This window comes from Perognathus longimembris, chromosome 3 (assembly GCF_023159225.1).
Source record: "Perognathus longimembris pacificus isolate PPM17 chromosome 3, ASM2315922v1, whole genome shotgun sequence".
Lineage (NCBI taxonomy): Eukaryota > Metazoa > Chordata > Mammalia > Rodentia > Heteromyidae > Perognathus > Perognathus longimembris.
In genome coordinates, this window is record NC_063163.1 from 24,641,700 (window position 1) to 24,659,406 (window position 17,707).

The window sequence follows — 17,707 nt, forward strand, 5'->3', positions numbered from 1 at the left end:
GCCGCTGTCCGCGAACCGACCAATCACATCGAAGCGGCAGAGTGAATTCGAACGCCAACTCCTCACTCTACGTTCCGCGCAGTGTAACGAGGCTCGAAATTCAAATCAACGCAGCCTCACGCCGGCGACGGACGCGAGGGGGCGGAGCCTGGCGGGCGTGAGCGGGGACGCGCGGCGCGGTTGCCCGGGAGAAAAGGAAGACGCTCCAGTTTCCGGGTCAGGCGCTGCTGCTCCCGCCTTCCTCGGCCTTGGCCATGGCGAGCGGCAGCGGTGCCGGGGCGGCAGCAGCGGCGAACCTGAATGCAGTGAGGGATACCATGGACGGTGAGTGGTCGTGGTGTCCCCCTCATTTTACCTTGGCCCGGCACCCCTCCGGGATGGGGCTGTCTTGGAACGGGGTGCTCTCCGCTGCCGGCGTCCCGCGACATCTTCGAAGGTCTTGGGGCGGGGACCCGCCTGGGCCGCCAGGACGACGGTCGCATCCCTAGAGGCGTTCGGGTCCCCCTGTCTACTGGCTTTCTTCCCCCGCCCCCCCAACTGCATCCTCTGAGCGCGCTCCCCCGTTTCGCGCCTGATCTCGCGGGACCCGCCCCTGTCTTCCCGCGCAGTCGCGTCCCCGCTGAGTGCGTGCCCCCCCCCGCCCCCGACTGCCAGGCCCGTGCACGCGCGGGTACTGATCGGCCACCCGCATGTCCCCGGGCCCTGACGCAGTTTTAAGTTATTTAGCAAAGGAATGAGTCGCCCTTGCATCCTCACTGCCCTAGTTTTGTTCTGGCGCGGGTCGGGGGCACCAGCCCGGTGCTGAGTTCCACCTCTTAGGCTTGGGGGTGGGTGTCGTAGACCAGTCTTACTGACGTACCCTATATACCGGCTAGTGTCGGCCGTGAATGGATCACTTGACATCCTTTGAGACTTATGTTAAATAAAACCATGTCTCCCAGAGTTATTGTGAATATTTAAGACAACCAGTAAAAGCATATCAAAAGTAATATGTGTATATATACATATGTGTTTGTGTGTATACACATATATATATGTGTACATATATGTATGCTGGCGGTGGGGCTTGAACTCAGGGCTTGGGCTCTTTCCCTGAGCTCTTTTGTTCAAGGCTACAGCCCTATTGTTGTGCCACAGCAACCCTGCCCGTTTTCTGTTGGTGAAGTGGAGATAAGAGCCTTCCGGGAACTTTTAGCCTGGGCTGGCTTCCATCCCAGATCCTCAGTTCTCAGTTTCCTGAGTATCTAGGATTACAAGCTTCAGCCACTGGCACAGAATTTTTTTTCCCTCCTATGACATTAGATGTCATGCCATCTGCGAGTACCTTTCTGTCTTTATTTTCTTTCCTTCTGTATAAGTGTTTGGTGGGATGTTAGCCATTGCAATCCTTGTGGTTTCCAGGGGTTACCTCACCAGCCTTTATTTCTGTTAAAGGATAACCCTCTAAAGCAAATAAATAAAATAAATAATAACAACTTTCCACTAGGAAGGTGAGCCTGCCAAGCTGTGTCTCCATTCACTGAAGACTCCCTTTATGTAGCCACTTCATCTGAGAGCTTCTGATAAAGGCTTCTGGATTTTCCTTCACTACCTGCTGCTTTCCCTTTTCAAAGAATTACTTCTCTTATTTGCCATCATTTTTTTTAAAAAAAACTTAAGTGGCATCCACTTAGGTAGTTTTCTGTATCTACCTTATTTCTTTAAACCTTCTTGCTGTCTTACAGCTAACTCGTTTTATTTTACAAAGTGAGTTTGCTGAAGTACATAAGGAATTTGTGTGTGTATAACATTATTGTATCCTAGAAGCCAGTGTTTTATTTCTGTTTTTGAGTTGTGTTTTTTCTTAACAGAATGGGAAGTATAAGGCCTCACTTGAAGCCATTTTATTTTGTAACCTGTGTTTAGAGTGCTAGTTAATATGACCATAGGTTTCCAGTAAGGTTCCATTTGAATGGAAGATTGTTATTTTATGTCTGGTGGACCTACTGAAGTACAGATGAAAGTTAAGAGTTTGAACGGATTGGATCACCAATATTTTTCTGAGAGAACTTGGTCTAAACAGAAAATGATAGAGAGTAAAAAAACACAGTCAAGTAAAAGCTATATTTTTTTCACAATTACCTTTCCAGCACTAGCATAAATAGGCACAGTGTGTGTGTATGCATGAATGTGTATGTACCAATTGAAGAATAGGCTCAAGGGACTGAGAATGTGGCTTAGTAGTAGAGGGCTTGCCTAGCGTTCATGAAGCGCTAGGTTTGATTCCTCAGTACCACATAAACAGAAAAAGCCTGAAGTGGCTCTGGCTCAAGTGGTGGAGTGCTAGCCTTGAGCAAAAGAAGCCCAGGGACAGTGTCCAGGGCCTGAGTTCAAGCCCCAGGACTGGCAAAAAATAAAAAAGAGTCTTAGCAAGAAAGTGGTATATTGACATAATGAAAGAGACCTATATGAAACCAACATCGTGTTTAATGCTAATAATGTTAAGCACATTCCAAATAAACTTGGACATCTGATTTTCACTCTTTAAAATATCCAGTTAAGGAATTTGGTAGTAGCATGGCATAAGGGGGAAAAAAAGATTATTGAAAAGGAGAGGAAACTATTAGTAAAAGTTAAAGTTTTATTATGGTTAGTTGAACACTTGGTGAAACTTTATACTCAAAGCATATAATGTGATAGGAAATAATATTCAGTATAATTATCAACATAGCTATGTTCAAAAGCAAGAAAAAGAAGTTTCCATTGATCAGAAAGAGTGCGATAGAAAGCAAAGCAAAAGAAAGCAGATGGGAACCACAGCAGGGAATTGGGAATAGAACCTGACAAAGCATTCTGCCCTGCGTGAATGAACCTGAGAGTCAGCAATGTGCCATCTGCCACTACCAGAGATGGAGAAGCACCATCCATGTGTTTGGTGGTCTAGGTCAACGTACTACATAGGGCTGAGGGCGAACCCAAGGGCTGAGACCAGGGTGAGACTTAGATATCTAAGAACATGTCAGCAATCTAGGACATGCAAGAAAAGTTAACTATTCAAGATGAGTTTTCAGTGAAGAATCACACCTGTCACATGAAAAAGACAGAATAGTAGGTAGCTCTTTTTTTTTGTTTTGTTTATTTGTTTTGTTTTTGTTGCCAGTCCTGGGGCATGGACTAAAGGCCTGAGCACTGTCCCTGGCTTCTTTTTGCTCAAGGCTAGCACTCTACCTCTTGAGCCACAGTGCCACTTCCAGCTTTTTCTATATATGTGGTGCTGAGGAATCGAACCCAGGGCTTCATGTATACGAGGAGAGCACTATACCACTAGGCTATATTCCCAGCCCCCCCCCTTTTTTTTGTTTTTTTTTTTTGTGCTGGTCCTGGGACTTGAACTCAGGGCTTAGGCACTGTGCCTGAGCTTTGTTTGCTCAAAGCTACTTCTGGCTTGGGGGTGGAGGGGGGGGTGGAGATGAGAGACTCATAGACCTTCCTGCCCGGTCTGGCTTTGAACCATGATCCTCAGGTCTCAGCCTCCCAAGTAACTAGGATTACAGGCTTGAACCACTGATGCCAGGATTAGGCAGCCTTTTTATTGAGTACTGTGTGCCAAGTATCATCCTCACTATATCCACTCACGTGCTCTTGTGAAAAAAAAACAAGTGATTACAGAAATTGAAGTCTTTTTTTTTTTTGGCCAGTCCTGGGGCTTGGACTCAGGGCCTGAGCACTGTCCCTGGCTTCTTCTTGCTCAAGGCTAGCACTCTGCCACTTGAGCCACAGCGCCCCTTCTGGCCATTTTCTGTATATGTGGTGTTGGGGAACTGAACCCAGGGCCTCATGTATACGAGGCAAGCACTCTTGCCACTAGGCCATATCCCCAGCCCAGAAATTGAAGTCTTAAAATACAGTTACTGAAATAAATTCTTCAGATTATGAGACTGAATACTGTAGCAAAGCAAGTATTAGTAAAGTATTGAAAATGAGAATGACTAGCTTCCAGTCAAGATAGAGCAATGGGGGCTGGGAATATGGCCTAGTGGCAAGAGCACTTGTCTTGTATACATGAAGCCCTGGGTTCGATTCCCCAGCACCACATGTATAGAAAATGGCCAGAAGTGGCGCTGTGGCTCAAGTGGCAGAGTGCTAGCCTTGAGCAAAAAGAAGCCAGGGACAGTGCTCAGGCCCTGAGTCCAAGGTCCAGGACTGGCAAAAAAAAAAAAAAAAAAGATAGAGCAATGGTGACTCGGTTTACACATTTTGGGGGGAATGATATGTGTGAAACATATAGAACAAGGTTTTCAAGACACCTGATATTGAGCATCAACGAACTATAATTGAGGTGGACACGAGCAGATAGAGAGCGAGAGACCAAGACCACAGGACAGAATACCTAGGAGAGGGCTGGGGATATGGCCTAGTGGCAAGAGTGCCTGCCTCATATACATGGGGCCCTGGGTTCGATTCCCCAGCACCACATACACAGAAAATGGCCAGAAGTGGCGTTGTGGCTCAAGTGGCAGAGTGCTAGCCTTGAGCAAAAAGAAGCCAGGGACAGTGCTCAGGCCCTGGGTCCAAGCCCCAGGACTGGCCAAAAACAAAAACAAAAAACAGAATACCTAGGAGAGAACTTCACTGGGAAGTTTGGTGATATGTAGAGGAATCTCCCTTGAATGTTCACAACATTGATAGTACACATGTGAGAAAAATACCCAGAAAGCTAAGGTAAGAATGTCCAGGTTAGAGAAGAGTACATGCTGACACAGTACTGAGCATTGCACCACGCCAGAATGGAAAACCTAATTCATATGACATTGGATAGACTACTTGGAAGTACAGTATTCGGGGTGATGATTTCTAGATCCTAAGCCATGCTAATCCCTTCACGTGTAGGAATGTGTACAAAAGTAACATGTACATACTTTTTAATATTATAACCTTCTCTGAAAAGAAGCTTATGAGGTTATCTCCAGAAATGTAAAAATAACACCTAACAAAGTTTGACATCTGGCTTCTAACTGAAAATGACCAGGTATGCAAAGCAGGAAAAAAATATGGCACATGATGAGAAAAAAAATCATCCAGTTAATATAGACAATTAGACAAGAGCAATAAAACTCCATATGTTAAAAAATAACAAACAGGGAAGGCATTTCAACAAATCAGACTCACAGAGATGAAGATAAAGGTCTACTGTAAAAAGAGGAATGAAGGTGGCATGAATATCATGGATACTACAAAATTTCAGGCCTTAAGTACTGGGTGACTCAGTATTGTTATCCTATGTGTTCCTCCCCAAACAATATGAACTTCTTCATGCAATTCAAATAGAAAAACAAATGAAGTTTGTTTTTGAAATGGATGAAACTTACAAATTCACTCCAAATAAAAGTGCTTGTATATGTGAAATGTAACCTACTACATGCACTATAAAGTTAGAAATTAAAAAGTTTTGCTCTGGTATAAAATATGGTAGAGATCTGTATGAGATTTTATTGTGATAAAGGTGGTATCTAAAAATTGAGTGACTGAAGGATAGTTCATTTATGGGAACTCATGTATAAGAGTTGGGGGAATGAAATTTCAGGTGCAGAAAGGTAATACTGGTGAATATACTGAGAAACAGCCACTATTACACCAAGTTCAGTGGAATCCTTGTGTTTATGTCCTGTAATAAAAGGGATTCCTGGAAAATCAGTTTGCTAAAGTGGGTTCTCTTTGTTAATGTTCTTCTTTCATATCAAAGCAAATCCTTTCAGAAACTACATTAAAATGTAATAATGTAAGAAGGAAGTTTCATTTTTATTATTAAATACATATGATTAATCTAAGTTGTTGCAAGAGTTTCCAAACATTTAAAGCTTTAAAAGTATCTATTACTGGCTGAGCAGTTCTAGAAATTTATCCCAATGATATAAAATTAAAAGTATTTGTGTAATTTTAACAGGGGAAACTTAAGAGCAACCATCACTCTTAAAATAGAGAAGTTAACAATGGTGTTTCCCCAATTAGGAAATGGGCAAAGGAGCTAAAGAGAGACTTCACAAGAGAAGAGATAAAAATGGCAAAGAAACATATGAGGAAATGTTCAGTATCCCTGGTAGTAAAGGAAATGCAAATAAAAACAACCCTGAGGGGCTGGGGATATAGCCTAGTGGCAAGAGTGCCTGCCTCGGATACACGAGGCCCTAGGTTCGATTCCCCAGCACCACATATACAGAAAACTGCCAGAAGCGGCGCTGTGGCTCAAGTGGCAGAGTGCTAGCCTTGAGCGGGAAGAAGCCAGGGACAGTGCTCAGGCCCTGAGTCCAAGGCCCAGGACTGGCCAAAAAAAAAAAAAAAACCAACCCTGAGATACCACCTTACTCCAGTTAGAATGGCCTGTACTCTGAAATCAGGCAACAACAAATGCTGGAGGGGGTGCGGGGAAAGAGGAACCCTTCTCCATTGTTGGTGGGAGTGTAAATTAGTACAACCACTTTGGAGAACAGTATAGAGGTTTGTCAAAAAGCTCAATATAGACCTACCCTATGACCCAGCCATACCACTCCTAGGCATCTATCCTGAACAGCAGGTCCCAAGATATCAAAAAGACATCTGTACTTCCATGTTTATCGCTGCACAATTCACAATAGCCAAAATATGGAAACAACCCAGATGCCCCTCCACAGATGAATGGATCCAAAAAATATGGTACCTATACACAATGGAATACTACATAGCGATTAGGAATGGTAAAATATTGTTATTCACAGGGAAATGGTCAGAACTTGAACAAAAGGGAGACAAGCCTAGAACACAGAAAACAAAGGGGCATGATCTCCCTGATATATGACTGTTAAGATGGGGTGACGGAGAGACATTTTATACAGCCAATTGAGCACTATGATTTAAGAGTTTAAAAATAGGGACGTGTTTAGAACAGTCCTGGTATTCAGTGAGTAGTATAAAAGGCAGCTCTGTGAAAGGACGTTGAGATTCTAAAACAGGACAAGCAAAGCAACATGGTGTACTGCTTTCTAAATCCTGAGCCATGCAAAGTTCCTGATGTTGGGTAGGTATGTAGGAGTTAAAAACAAATGGTGTACATATTTAAATACTGTAAGATTTTTTTTAAGTTTTCTTTATATCTTTTCAGTTCTTCTTGAGATTTCAAGAATTTTGAATACTGGCTTAGATATGGAAACCCTGTCTATTTGTGTACGGCTTTGTGAACAAGGAATTAACCCAGAAGCCTTATCATCGGTTATTAAAGAACTTCGCAAGGCTACTGAAGCACTCAAGGTTAGATATTCATGCATTAGTTCGTTTAAAATAAGAATACTTGTGTTTAGAAAATGATTAGTGATGAAGTTTTATGAAAGATCCTAGTTAAACAAGATTAATTTAACTGGCATTGGGAATTCTGAAGACTAGGATTTGTGGCATATGATCAAATCACAGACATGACTATTATAGACCCTATTATCTTTTGCCAGAAGCCTGACTGGTTTTAGAATTTTTCTGTTAGGTGAATAGAATTGTGTCTATCCTCCAAAATATATGTTCAAGCCCTAACCTCTGGTTATTGATGAATATGACCTTGTTTGGGTATAATATCCATGCATATGTAATCAAATTAAGACGAAGCCCCATGAGTGGTTCAGAGACTGGGAAGACTGCTGTCGCCTCAAGTCCAGAGTTGCCTTTTGCCAGCTCATAGTGATGGTGGAAAATTGGTCTCCTGATCCCAATGCCATTTCACAAATAAGAGCAGGGATTTGTTAAATAAAAAGGCTTACTAATTTTGCCAGGCAAAATGAGTATTGTAAATACACTGTGATTTCAAGGAAACAAGTATAGTCCAAGGGGGAGGGTGGGTTGTTTGTATTGTTTTAAATAGCTGTATATAGAGAGGGATTTCAAGTCAGTATGTCAATTTTTGTTAATGGTGCATCTTGGTCAGTGAAGGACTTTGTGTGTGTGTGTTTTTTTAATCCCACACATATGGGCTTCTGAATGTGTGTGCTGAGGCATGATTTCAGGCCATGTAGCACCCTGAGCCTGTACATCTCTTGTGTACTGGTGTTAATTTAGAGTTGTATTCCTGGCTGTCCTGAATGTTCCTTCACTCCTGTGGTTAGGGGGATGAGGAGAGGAATGTGATGATCTTGCCTTCAGTTGTAAGGAAAGAAGACAAATAGAAAAAAAGAAAAATGTCATTTTAAACATTGTATGGCTTTTCAGGGTTCTACTCTGGAGGCTGAGATCTGAGGATCGCAGTTCAAAGTCAGCCTGGGCAGGAAAGTCTGTGAGACTCATATCTCCAATTAACTATCAGAAAACTGAAAGTGGCGCAGCAGCTTAAAGTGGTAGAGCACTGGCCTTGAGCAAAAGTGCTCAGGGACAGTGCCCAGCCCCTGAGTTCAAATCCTACCACCCACCAAGAATAAATAAAATTGCAGAATTTGTTAGAAGAAAGGCTTAGTTCATAGAGAAGTATCCAAAATGTGTCAAGGAGAGAGAAAGGGAGAGAGAGGGAGGGAGGGCGGGAGGGAGAGAGAGAGAGAGACAGAGAGAGAGACAGAGAGAGAGAGAGACACAGAGGAAGAGAGGGAGGGAAAGAACTTTTCCATGGAAGCCATGTGCCTCTTTTGTTGATCATCCCTTTTTGTGGGTATTGTGTTTCATATCCCCTGCTTATTTTTCTGTGTCATCTGTCTTTTCTATACTCCTATTTATGGCTGTCATAGCAGGAAGAAGAACTGGCTAGTTAGCATAACTAATATTACCATGAGTCCTTTCCTGTGCTAGACCCTACAGGTTGTGCTAGCATGATTTCTTCTAAATCAGTCACACAGTGCTGTATATTACTACTGTTAATAGTGCACTGCTAAGAAACTGAACCTTGTGGTAGCCGGCTTACCCCAAGTACTTAAGTAAGTGGTTGAGCTAGGTTTTTAATGCGAGCTCTCTGACTTCAGAGTTAGTGACTTAAATACTGTTTCTTCCTACAAAAACAAAAAATGTGTGAGCCAGCTATGACATGGGTAAATTCCTTGGGTCAGTCAGTATTCTCTCATAATTCTGGTGAGAAAAATAAAAAGAAATAACTGAGCGTGGTGGATCAAGCCTGCAGTTTTAGCAAAGTAAGTTATAGGGAGATTGTGGATGAAGGCTAGCTTGGGCACAAAACCAGTGGTTCAACCAGTGTCTGAGTGCAGTGGCTCAAGCCTGTTATTCCAGCTACTGTGGGAAAATAATAAGTGACCACAATGAGGTGTGGCTGTCATCCATCCCTAGCAACATGGAGAAGCACAAACAGTTTTTGTCCAGAATTTCTCAAAGCCATACACACACACACACACACACACACACACACACCACACACCCCACACACACACCTTTTCAGCATCTCTTTGGTGCTTTGACACCTTGAATTATCCTGTAACTAGCCCATTTTTGTGACCTAAACCTAGCCTTTTCTATTTTGGATGTCCTTGAATGATTACTAGAACCTTAGGGTACATCTGTGGTGTGTTGCTCATTGTGTAGGAACATTTCCAACATTAGGATATTGGAATTGGAGAAGAAGGAAAGACTAAATAAATCTCCTGTTCCCAACCATCCTCCCACAGGAGAGAGTAACCAGTTACCCTGAACAGAAAGTTAGAAAGAGGAGAGAACCACTAAAGGATCTAGGCTAATCCTTGCACATTGTAAACCAGTAGCTTTAGACTTTTATAATGTTTCTGCATCAGTTTTCAGTAGAAAGTTCTGCAATTGTATACCATGAGTTATTCAGAAATGCTTAAAATGAGAATACTTGATTCCTATCAGAGAATCTGTACAATTGATATGAAAATGGAGTTAGACAAGACAAATTACATTTGAATTAAGATATGCTATTTATGTAATTTCAAGTCTCTGAATAGGTAATACTGAGAATGAGGCTATGGATACATACAGGGTACATAGTTAAAACTTTAATATCAGAAGCTACAAGGATAGAAAGAAATTAGAAATGTTTTAGAACATTCTCTTTAGTAAATTCAGAGAAAGGAAAGTCTTGTTGAATGGGTCTGTGAGCTGACTCTACTATAGGAAACAAAGTCAGCTATATTGTTAGCAAAGAGAAAGTTTCAGCCTTATTTTAGATTGTAGTATTTATAATTTTCCTAGTAATTCACAGGATTTTCATAAAAGAACTCAGACCAAAATAAAAGTAAATTTTAATTAGGAAGTAAAAATATAAGTATATTAAAATCTAACATATCTAGAATTAAATCTTTTGTTTTTATATTGGCATGCATTAAAAAATGATTTGGGGAGACTAAAAATAGAAATACACTCAGTAAAACCAGGCACTGGTGGCTCACACTTATAATCTTAGCTACTCAGGAGACTGAGATCTGAGGATTGTGGTTCAAAGCCATGAGACTCTTATCTCCACCACCAGAAAGCTGGAAGTGATGCTGATTTGGGACAAAGAGTGACTGAATCAGCCGTGACACTCACTAGACACTATATTGGAAATGAACTATACAACTTGCAACAGAAAGGGGAGGGAGGGGTAAAAACAGAGAAAATGACATTGTTCAGAAAGAAATGTACTCATTACCTGACTTAGGCAACTGTAACCCCTCAGTGCATCACCTTTACAATAAAAAGAAAACAAAAACAAAACAAAAAAAGTGGTAGAGCATAGCCTTGAGCAAAAAGAGCTCAGTGATAGCACCCAGGCGGAGAGTTCAAGCCTCTCATGACTAACAAAAGAGAAAAAAAAGGAAATACTCTCTGGCAGCATTCATTGATGAATGATATAATGGCTGTGAGTTTCTTTTTTGTTTTGTTTTGTTTTGTTTATTTTTTTTTAATTTTTATTGTCAAACTGATATACAGAGTAGTTACAGTTTCATACTTTAGGCATTGCATACATTTCTTGTACTGTTTGTTACCTCCTCCCTCATTCCTCCCTCCCCCCTCCCCCCTGAGTTTCTTTTTTTTTTTTTTTTTCAAATTTTTATTATCAAACTGATGTACAGAGAGGTTACAGTTTCATACGTTAGGCATTGGATACATTTCTTGTACTGTTTGTTACCTTGTCCCTCATACCCCCTTCTCTCCTCCCCCTTTCCCTTTCCCCCCCTGAGGTGTTCAGTTCACTTACACCAAACAGTTTTGCAAGTATTGCTTTTGTAGTTGTTTGTCTTTTTTTACCCTGTGTCTCTCGATTTTGGTATTCCCTTTCAATTTTCTACTTCTAATACCAGTATACACGGTTTCCAATATACTCAGATAAGATTACAGAGATAGTGTAGGTAACAACCACAGGAAGGTGATACAAGAACATCATCAATAATAGAAGCTACAGATACACATGGGACGTTGAAAGTAGTTACAACTGTGATATAACAATCGTTTCCATAACATGGAGTTCATTTCACTTAGCATCATCTTAGGTGTTCATAAGGGTATAGCTATTGGGCTCTTGTGATGCTCTGCTATGATTTGCCTAAACCTGTACTAATCATTCCCAATAAGGGAGACCATAGAGTCCATGTTTCTTTGGGTCTGGCTCACTTCACTTAGTATAATTGTTTCCAAGTCCTTCCATTTCCTTACAAATGGGGCAATGTCATTCTTTCTGATAGAGGCATAAAATTCCATTGTGTATATGTACCACATTTTCCTGATCCATTCATCTACTGAGGGGCATCTGGGTTGGTTCCAGATTCTAGCTATGACAAATTGTGCTGTGATGAACATTGTTGTGCTGGTGGCATTACTGTGATTTTGTTTGTGGTCTTTTGGATAGATACCCAAAAGTTGGGCTGCTGGGTCATAGGGGAATTCTATATTTAGCCTTCTGAGGAATCTCCATACTGCTTGCCAGAGTGGCTGAACCAGTTTACATTCCCACCAACAATGAAGTAGGGCTCCCTTTTGGCCACATCCCCTCCAACAATTGTTATTGTTAGTTTTCTTGATATATGACATTCTTATTGGGGTGAGATGGAATCTCAATGTTGTTTTGATGTGCATTTCTTTTATGGCCAGTGATGTAGAGCACTTTTTCATATGTCTCTTGGCCATTCTCATTTCCTCATCAGAGAAGTCTCTTTGTAGGTCTTTAGCCCACTTGATGAGGGGGCTATTGGTTCTTTGCGGTTTTGTTTTGGAAGAAGGTAATTTTTTTAGTTCTGCATATATTTTAGAGATGGACGAGCTGGGAATATGGCCTAGTGGCAAGAGTGCTTGCCTCATATACATGAAGCCCTCGGTTTGATTCCCCAGCACCACATATATACAAAACGGTCAAGTGACAGAGTGCTAGCCTTGAGCAAAGAGAAGCCAAGGACAGTGCTGAGGCCCTGAGTCCAAGGCCCAGGACTGGCAAAAAAAAAAAAAAAAGAGATGAGGCCTTTGTCCGTTGAATGGCCGGTAAAGATCTTCTCCCAGTCTGTGGGCTTTCTGTTTATCTTGCGAGCTATGTCCTTTGCCCTGCAGAAGCTCTGCAGTTTGATGCAGTCCCATTTGTCCAACCTGTGAGTTTCTTTTTATTGTAATCTGAGTATAGTAGTTGGGAGTTAGGTAAACAAGATTAGTCAGATGCTCTCTTCTTCTCCTTACTTCATAGCATGGAAGGTGGTTGTTTTTTCCATTCTTAATTCCCTTCTATACCATATTAACACAGGAAAGTAACCAAAGAAGACTGAGAACAAGGTCTATTGTATATTAATTCTTCAAGTAACAATGAATTGTTTATTATCCTGATTAAAATAGCTTTTATATGGGAGAACAGTTGTTTATTAAATACAGTATAGTATTCATAAATATATCTCGGTATCTTTTCAAGAGGTTTTTTTTGTTTTGTTTTTTAAACAATGATTTTTTTTTCTTTTTGTTGTAGGCTACTGAAAATATGACAAGCTGATTTTCTGGAGAAATTCTGATGAGATTTCAGCTCTTGAAGATAATTTGAAGATTACAGTGTAGTCAAGAATGTCCAGTTAGATTACTACATGAAGCTGTGTAGCAATTTTTTTCCTTCTTAAAAGAATTATAGAACCATAGCTTTATAAATCATTGGAAAGTTGCTTACATGATGAACTATCATATGTGTTCATATCACATCTTATTAACTTGTTTTAATGGTCTCTCTGCTTTGGCATTGCTATGTTCATATTTATGTATTCCTTATTTATAGCTCTGATAGCTTTAATTTTCTAAGCAATCTGTCTATCAGATGTGCACATCTGCTGTGCCTGTTTGAAGTATAGTGGAACCCATCTCTAGTAATGTGTAGTAGTTACGACTTGTTGACATTTCCATTATAAACTTTAATTTTGAATTGTTTATGCATAATAACTGGATTTATGTTTTGTCAAGCTGAAAGTTGACATGATTTCAGCCACCTCTTGTGAGTTTTGATTTAGACTCTTTATGTGTTAGCCAGTCTTGTTTTTAAAAATCAGAGCATAGAAGACATTTCTTGTAATCTGTAATTAAACAGAGAATATTTAGTTTTATAAACAGTTGATAATAGTGTGAATCAGATCATTTTTGCATTTTTTGCATTGAGCAAAGTATAAAACGTCTAGACACTTAGATTTTTAGAAGCAATATAAGTGTTTAACTTAGTATTTGCAATTTGAATCATTTAAAATGAATGAGAATATTAGTTGGAGATATTTTTCTTTCCAAGTTTTATACTCTACAAAGGCCTACAGAATTATGTATTAAATAAAAAATATCCAATATGCAAAATTCCTTTTTACTTTTATTGTTAGAAAAGTAATTGGAATGCTTACCTAATAAATCTTGAGTAGTTATTTAACAAATCACTACATAGGTGATGTGTTTAGCAGTTATATGATATTTCCTAAAGGATGGTTTGAAGTCATTAAAAAAAATAATAAAGTGTATATCAGGAATTTTAAGTATGGTTTTCTAGAATAATTTTCTGTGTTGTCATTTTTACCCTTTAAATTTTAATTCAGCAGAGGATGGTTAAAAAAAATTTCTAGGAAATTGAAGATATTATTACTATTATTATTTTTATTTTTTATTTTTTGACCAGTCCTGAGGCTTGGACTCAGGGCCTGAGCACTGTCCCTGGCTTCTTTTTGCTCAAGGCTAGCACTCTGCCACTTGAGCCACAGCGCCCCTTCTGGCCGTTTTCTGTATATGTGGTGCTAGGGAATCGAACCCAGGGCTTCATGTATACAAGGCAAGCACTCTTGCCACTAGGCCATATTCCCAGCCCCCTGAAGATATTATTGGTTCTGCTCCTGTAGCAGAATCTCAGTGGAATTGTTTTGCAAGGCTAACATGGTTTTAATATGATTATTATTTTTTATTTAGCTTTTTTAGATACCATTTAAATGATGGTACAAGTATTCCTTCTTCCATGGCATGTTTCTTTGTTCAAATACATGGAAGTGGTTTTAGTAAGATTTATTGATTTCACCTTTTTTTTTGGCCAGTTCAGGGCCTTGAACTCAGGGCCTGAGCACTGTCCCTGGCTTCTTTTTGCTCAAGGCTAACACTCTGCCACTTGAGCCACAGCGCCACTTCTGGACGTTTTCTGTATATGTGGTGCTGAGGAATCGTACCCAGGGCTTCGTGTGTATGAAGCAATCACTCTTGCCACTAGGCCATATTCCCAGCCCAGATCTATTGATTTTTAAATAACTTTTTTCTGTTTTTAAAAACAAAAATGCTATTTTGTCTGGGCACAGTGGTACAAGCCTGTAGTTCCATTTACTAAGCAGGCTGAGATACAAAAATCACGAGTCTGAAGCTGCCTTCACTACATAGTGAGAACCTACCTGAAAAATAACACATAATCTCAGCTTTTAACCATTTTTTTTTTGCCAAACAAGATGGAAAATCATAAAACTTTTGATATGTTTTATTGATAATAACCATTTCAAATACTGTACTACATGTTACTGATACAATCAAAGAGAATACTTTTCTCAAACTCCTAAATTTGTTTGTACTTGTAGGCCATGAGAATTGATGGTCATATTTATGATTTTGTAGATTAAGTTATTTCTGTATGAAACAAAGTAGGAAAATATATTGAGAATGGATTGTTTATAGAAGACTTCTAATATTGTGTCACATTTCTTAAATGTAAACATATATTTTTAATGCATACCTAAGTAATATTTAAGAAACCAACAAAACCATATAATTGAAATGTCATGCATGTTGTCAGTGACAAAAATAAAATCATTTTGGTAGTATTGGCATGTACTTTTAATTTAATATATTTTTTATAAATTCAATTGTGTTTCTGAAGGTAGCCCAAAAAGTAAGGCACTTATAAAGTAAAAAAATGTATGATTGAGGACTAAAGATAGGTTAATTTATAACTTAAATTAACCTCAGTATAGATGTGTATTGGAACTAGGGAAGGGAAAGGGAATACCAAAAATGAGAGACAAAGGATAAAAAGACAAACCATTGCAAACGTGTTACTTACAAAACCATTTGGTATAAACCCGCTGTACAATTCATGGTGGGGAAGGGAATTGGGGAGGGGGGAAATGGAGGAAAAATTAGGGAGGAGCTAACAAGTTAAGTTAATATACTTGCCTTACATGTGAAACTGTAACCCCTCTGTACTTCACTTTGACAATAAAGAAGAAAAAAAAATTAAGCTCAGGGTATAAAGTAGTAGTGAAAAGAGATAGCTATATTAATATAGCTTCTTTCTAGTAGTGAAAAGAGAGCTATATTAATATAGCCTAATGGGCATTCTTATATAGTCTATAATGTGGGCTTTAAAACAAAGTTGGCTATTTAAAATGTCTAAGATTCTGTTTTTCTATACTTAAACAATTTCTTTGCATAATGGATCATATGAATTTTATATACACATTCTAAATGTACATAAATAATTTCCAATAAATCAAATGGCCAGTTTTTAGACATTTAACTAAAACCTCATTTCCTTAGTCTCATTAATTTTATTATAGCAAGAGATGCATACTATAAAATTTACCATTTTAGACTTTGAGTGGTTTGGTGGCAATAAGGATATTTATTTCCTTTTGTTTCTTCAGTCCGTCTTTCGAACTTTGTCATTATCCTGACCTGAAACACTGTACTTACTAGGCAGTAATTCCCTGGTCCTTCCTGCTTCCATCCCCTGCCAAATTCTTTTCTACCTTTTGTCTTTATGCTGTCAAGATTTCATCCATGTAACATATATCTGAATTTTCTTCCTTGTTCAAAATGACATGGGATTTGATGGAGGAGTTGGGAAGGGGTAGAGAAAACTTAGGGTGACTAAGTTTCTAAACCTGGATATTTAAAAAAAAAAAAAAAAGATAAACTACACAGAAGCAGGGTACCAATGGCTCAGGCCTGTAATCCTACCTATTTAGTAGGCTGAGAGCTGAGGATTGTGGTTCAAAGCCAGCCTAAGCAGGGAAGTCTGAAACTCTTATCTCCAATAAACTACTCAGGAAAACCTGGAAGTGGTGCTATTCCTCACATGCTAGAGTGCTAGCTTTGAGCACAAAGAGGCTTAAGGACAGCACCCATGCCTTGAGTTCAAGCCCCACAACTGACACTAAAATTTGGATTTTAAGTGATTTGTCATGTCTAAAAAAAAACCCTATTTCGATTTTTTTCCTGGTCCTGGGGCCAGCAAAACCATATATAAAAATCTCAATTTTCCTGAAAAAATGATTTTTGCTTTAGGAATAGAACACTTAACATATATGTTAAGTCTCACTCTTTGCCAATCCAGAGATTTATTTACATATAATTTCTGTCCTGCAGCATTTACTACCCTTAGCAGTATACAACTTAGTATTGTACTTTTTCCTGTACTTTTATCTGAGAAAGCCCCATAGGGTAGGAAAGTTTTTTAGTTTCGTTTATTCATGTATCCCAACTTCTGAATGGTGAATAGATAGACTGGGCATGTAAGAGAACATTGAACATGTGGCTGAAAGTAACATTGAAAACTCAGCAGGCAAGTCACTGGTTTTGGTACTCTAAATACAAACTCCTTAGGCTGCCAGCAACTACAGGAGATACTGTCAGCCCATGGCAGATAATGAAGTGAAAGTACAAAGTGGTAAACCAATAGTTTGCTTGTAGAAGTACAAGAAGCAATGCTGGAATCCAGGTAAGCTGATGGTAGAGCCTATGCATCTCCAGTCAGGCTGGAGGCATGGTACATCATCCAAACAAGCCAAGAAAGCATGAGACCCAGACTTCAAACCCCAATACCAGCACTGGGGATACAGCTCAAGTGGCAGAGCCCTTACTAGATGTGAGACTGTGAGTTTGGTACCCAGCCCTGCAAAAACTCCTTTGGTAGAAAGGCAGATGAGAACATGTTAGAAACATACATAACACTGGACCAAATTTCCTCCTGATGGTTTCAGAAAGGAGAAATGGTCTTTACATTAGCACTTAATGCATTTTAAATGCAATATCTTACCTACCATCTATATTGGAGCCCAACCTGCATTTTGCAAAACAGCTTTGATTATACTAAAAACTCCTTTGGTTCTAATCTTACTTGGCATTTCTAACTTTAGGGTTACATAGACTCGAGGTTTGGGTGGTTTCTTCAAGTTTTGTTTCTTAATCCGTAGGATGAGGGTAACATTTAACGTGTCATGAAGAGTAAGTACTTCTAGATGACATAAACTCACTAGTAAGCCACTAGGCACATAGTAGGAGCTTATCCTTTGGGTGAATTGGACATACCTAGCAA

At 39.5% G+C, this 17,707-nt stretch overlaps 2 protein-coding genes across 2 annotated transcripts in view; one reads left to right on the forward strand and one right to left on the reverse strand.

Annotated features, from left to right (window-relative positions):
• Bora (BORA aurora kinase A activator) overlaps positions 1 to 589 on the reverse strand; it is a 28,439-nt gene extending 27,850 nt beyond the window's left edge. Inside the window, exon 1 of the mRNA XM_048341255.1 lies at positions 356 to 589. The gene's annotated coding sequence lies outside the window, so the exon portion shown is untranslated. The remainder of the gene's footprint in view (positions 1 to 355) is intronic.
• Mzt1 (mitotic spindle organizing protein 1) lies at positions 135 to 13,986 on the forward strand. The gene is made up of 3 exons (XM_048341256.1): positions 135 to 324; positions 7,115 to 7,260; positions 12,869 to 13,986. The coding sequence occupies exons 1-3, from the start codon at positions 255 to 257 to the stop codon at positions 12,890 to 12,892; spliced, it is 240 nt and encodes a 79-aa protein (XP_048197213.1). The 5' UTR covers positions 135 to 254; the 3' UTR covers positions 12,893 to 13,986.
• The last annotated feature ends 3,721 nt before the right edge of the window (positions 13,987 to 17,707 follow it).

What these genes read in the sequence shown, in the direction of transcription:
- Mzt1 (XM_048341256.1), top strand. Translation starts at nt 255, where the DNA reads ATGGCGAGCGGCAGCGGTGCCGGGGCGGCAGCAGCGGCGAACCTGAAT. An exon ending in AGTGAGGGATACCATGGACG is followed by an intron (nt 325 to 7,114) that starts GTGAGTGGTCGT and finishes ATATCTTTTCAG; the next exon opens with TTCTTCTTGAGATTTCAAGA. An exon ending in AGGCTACTGAAGCACTCAAG is followed by an intron (nt 7,261 to 12,868) that starts GTTAGATATTCA and finishes TTTTTGTTGTAG; the next exon opens with GCTACTGAAAATATGACAAG.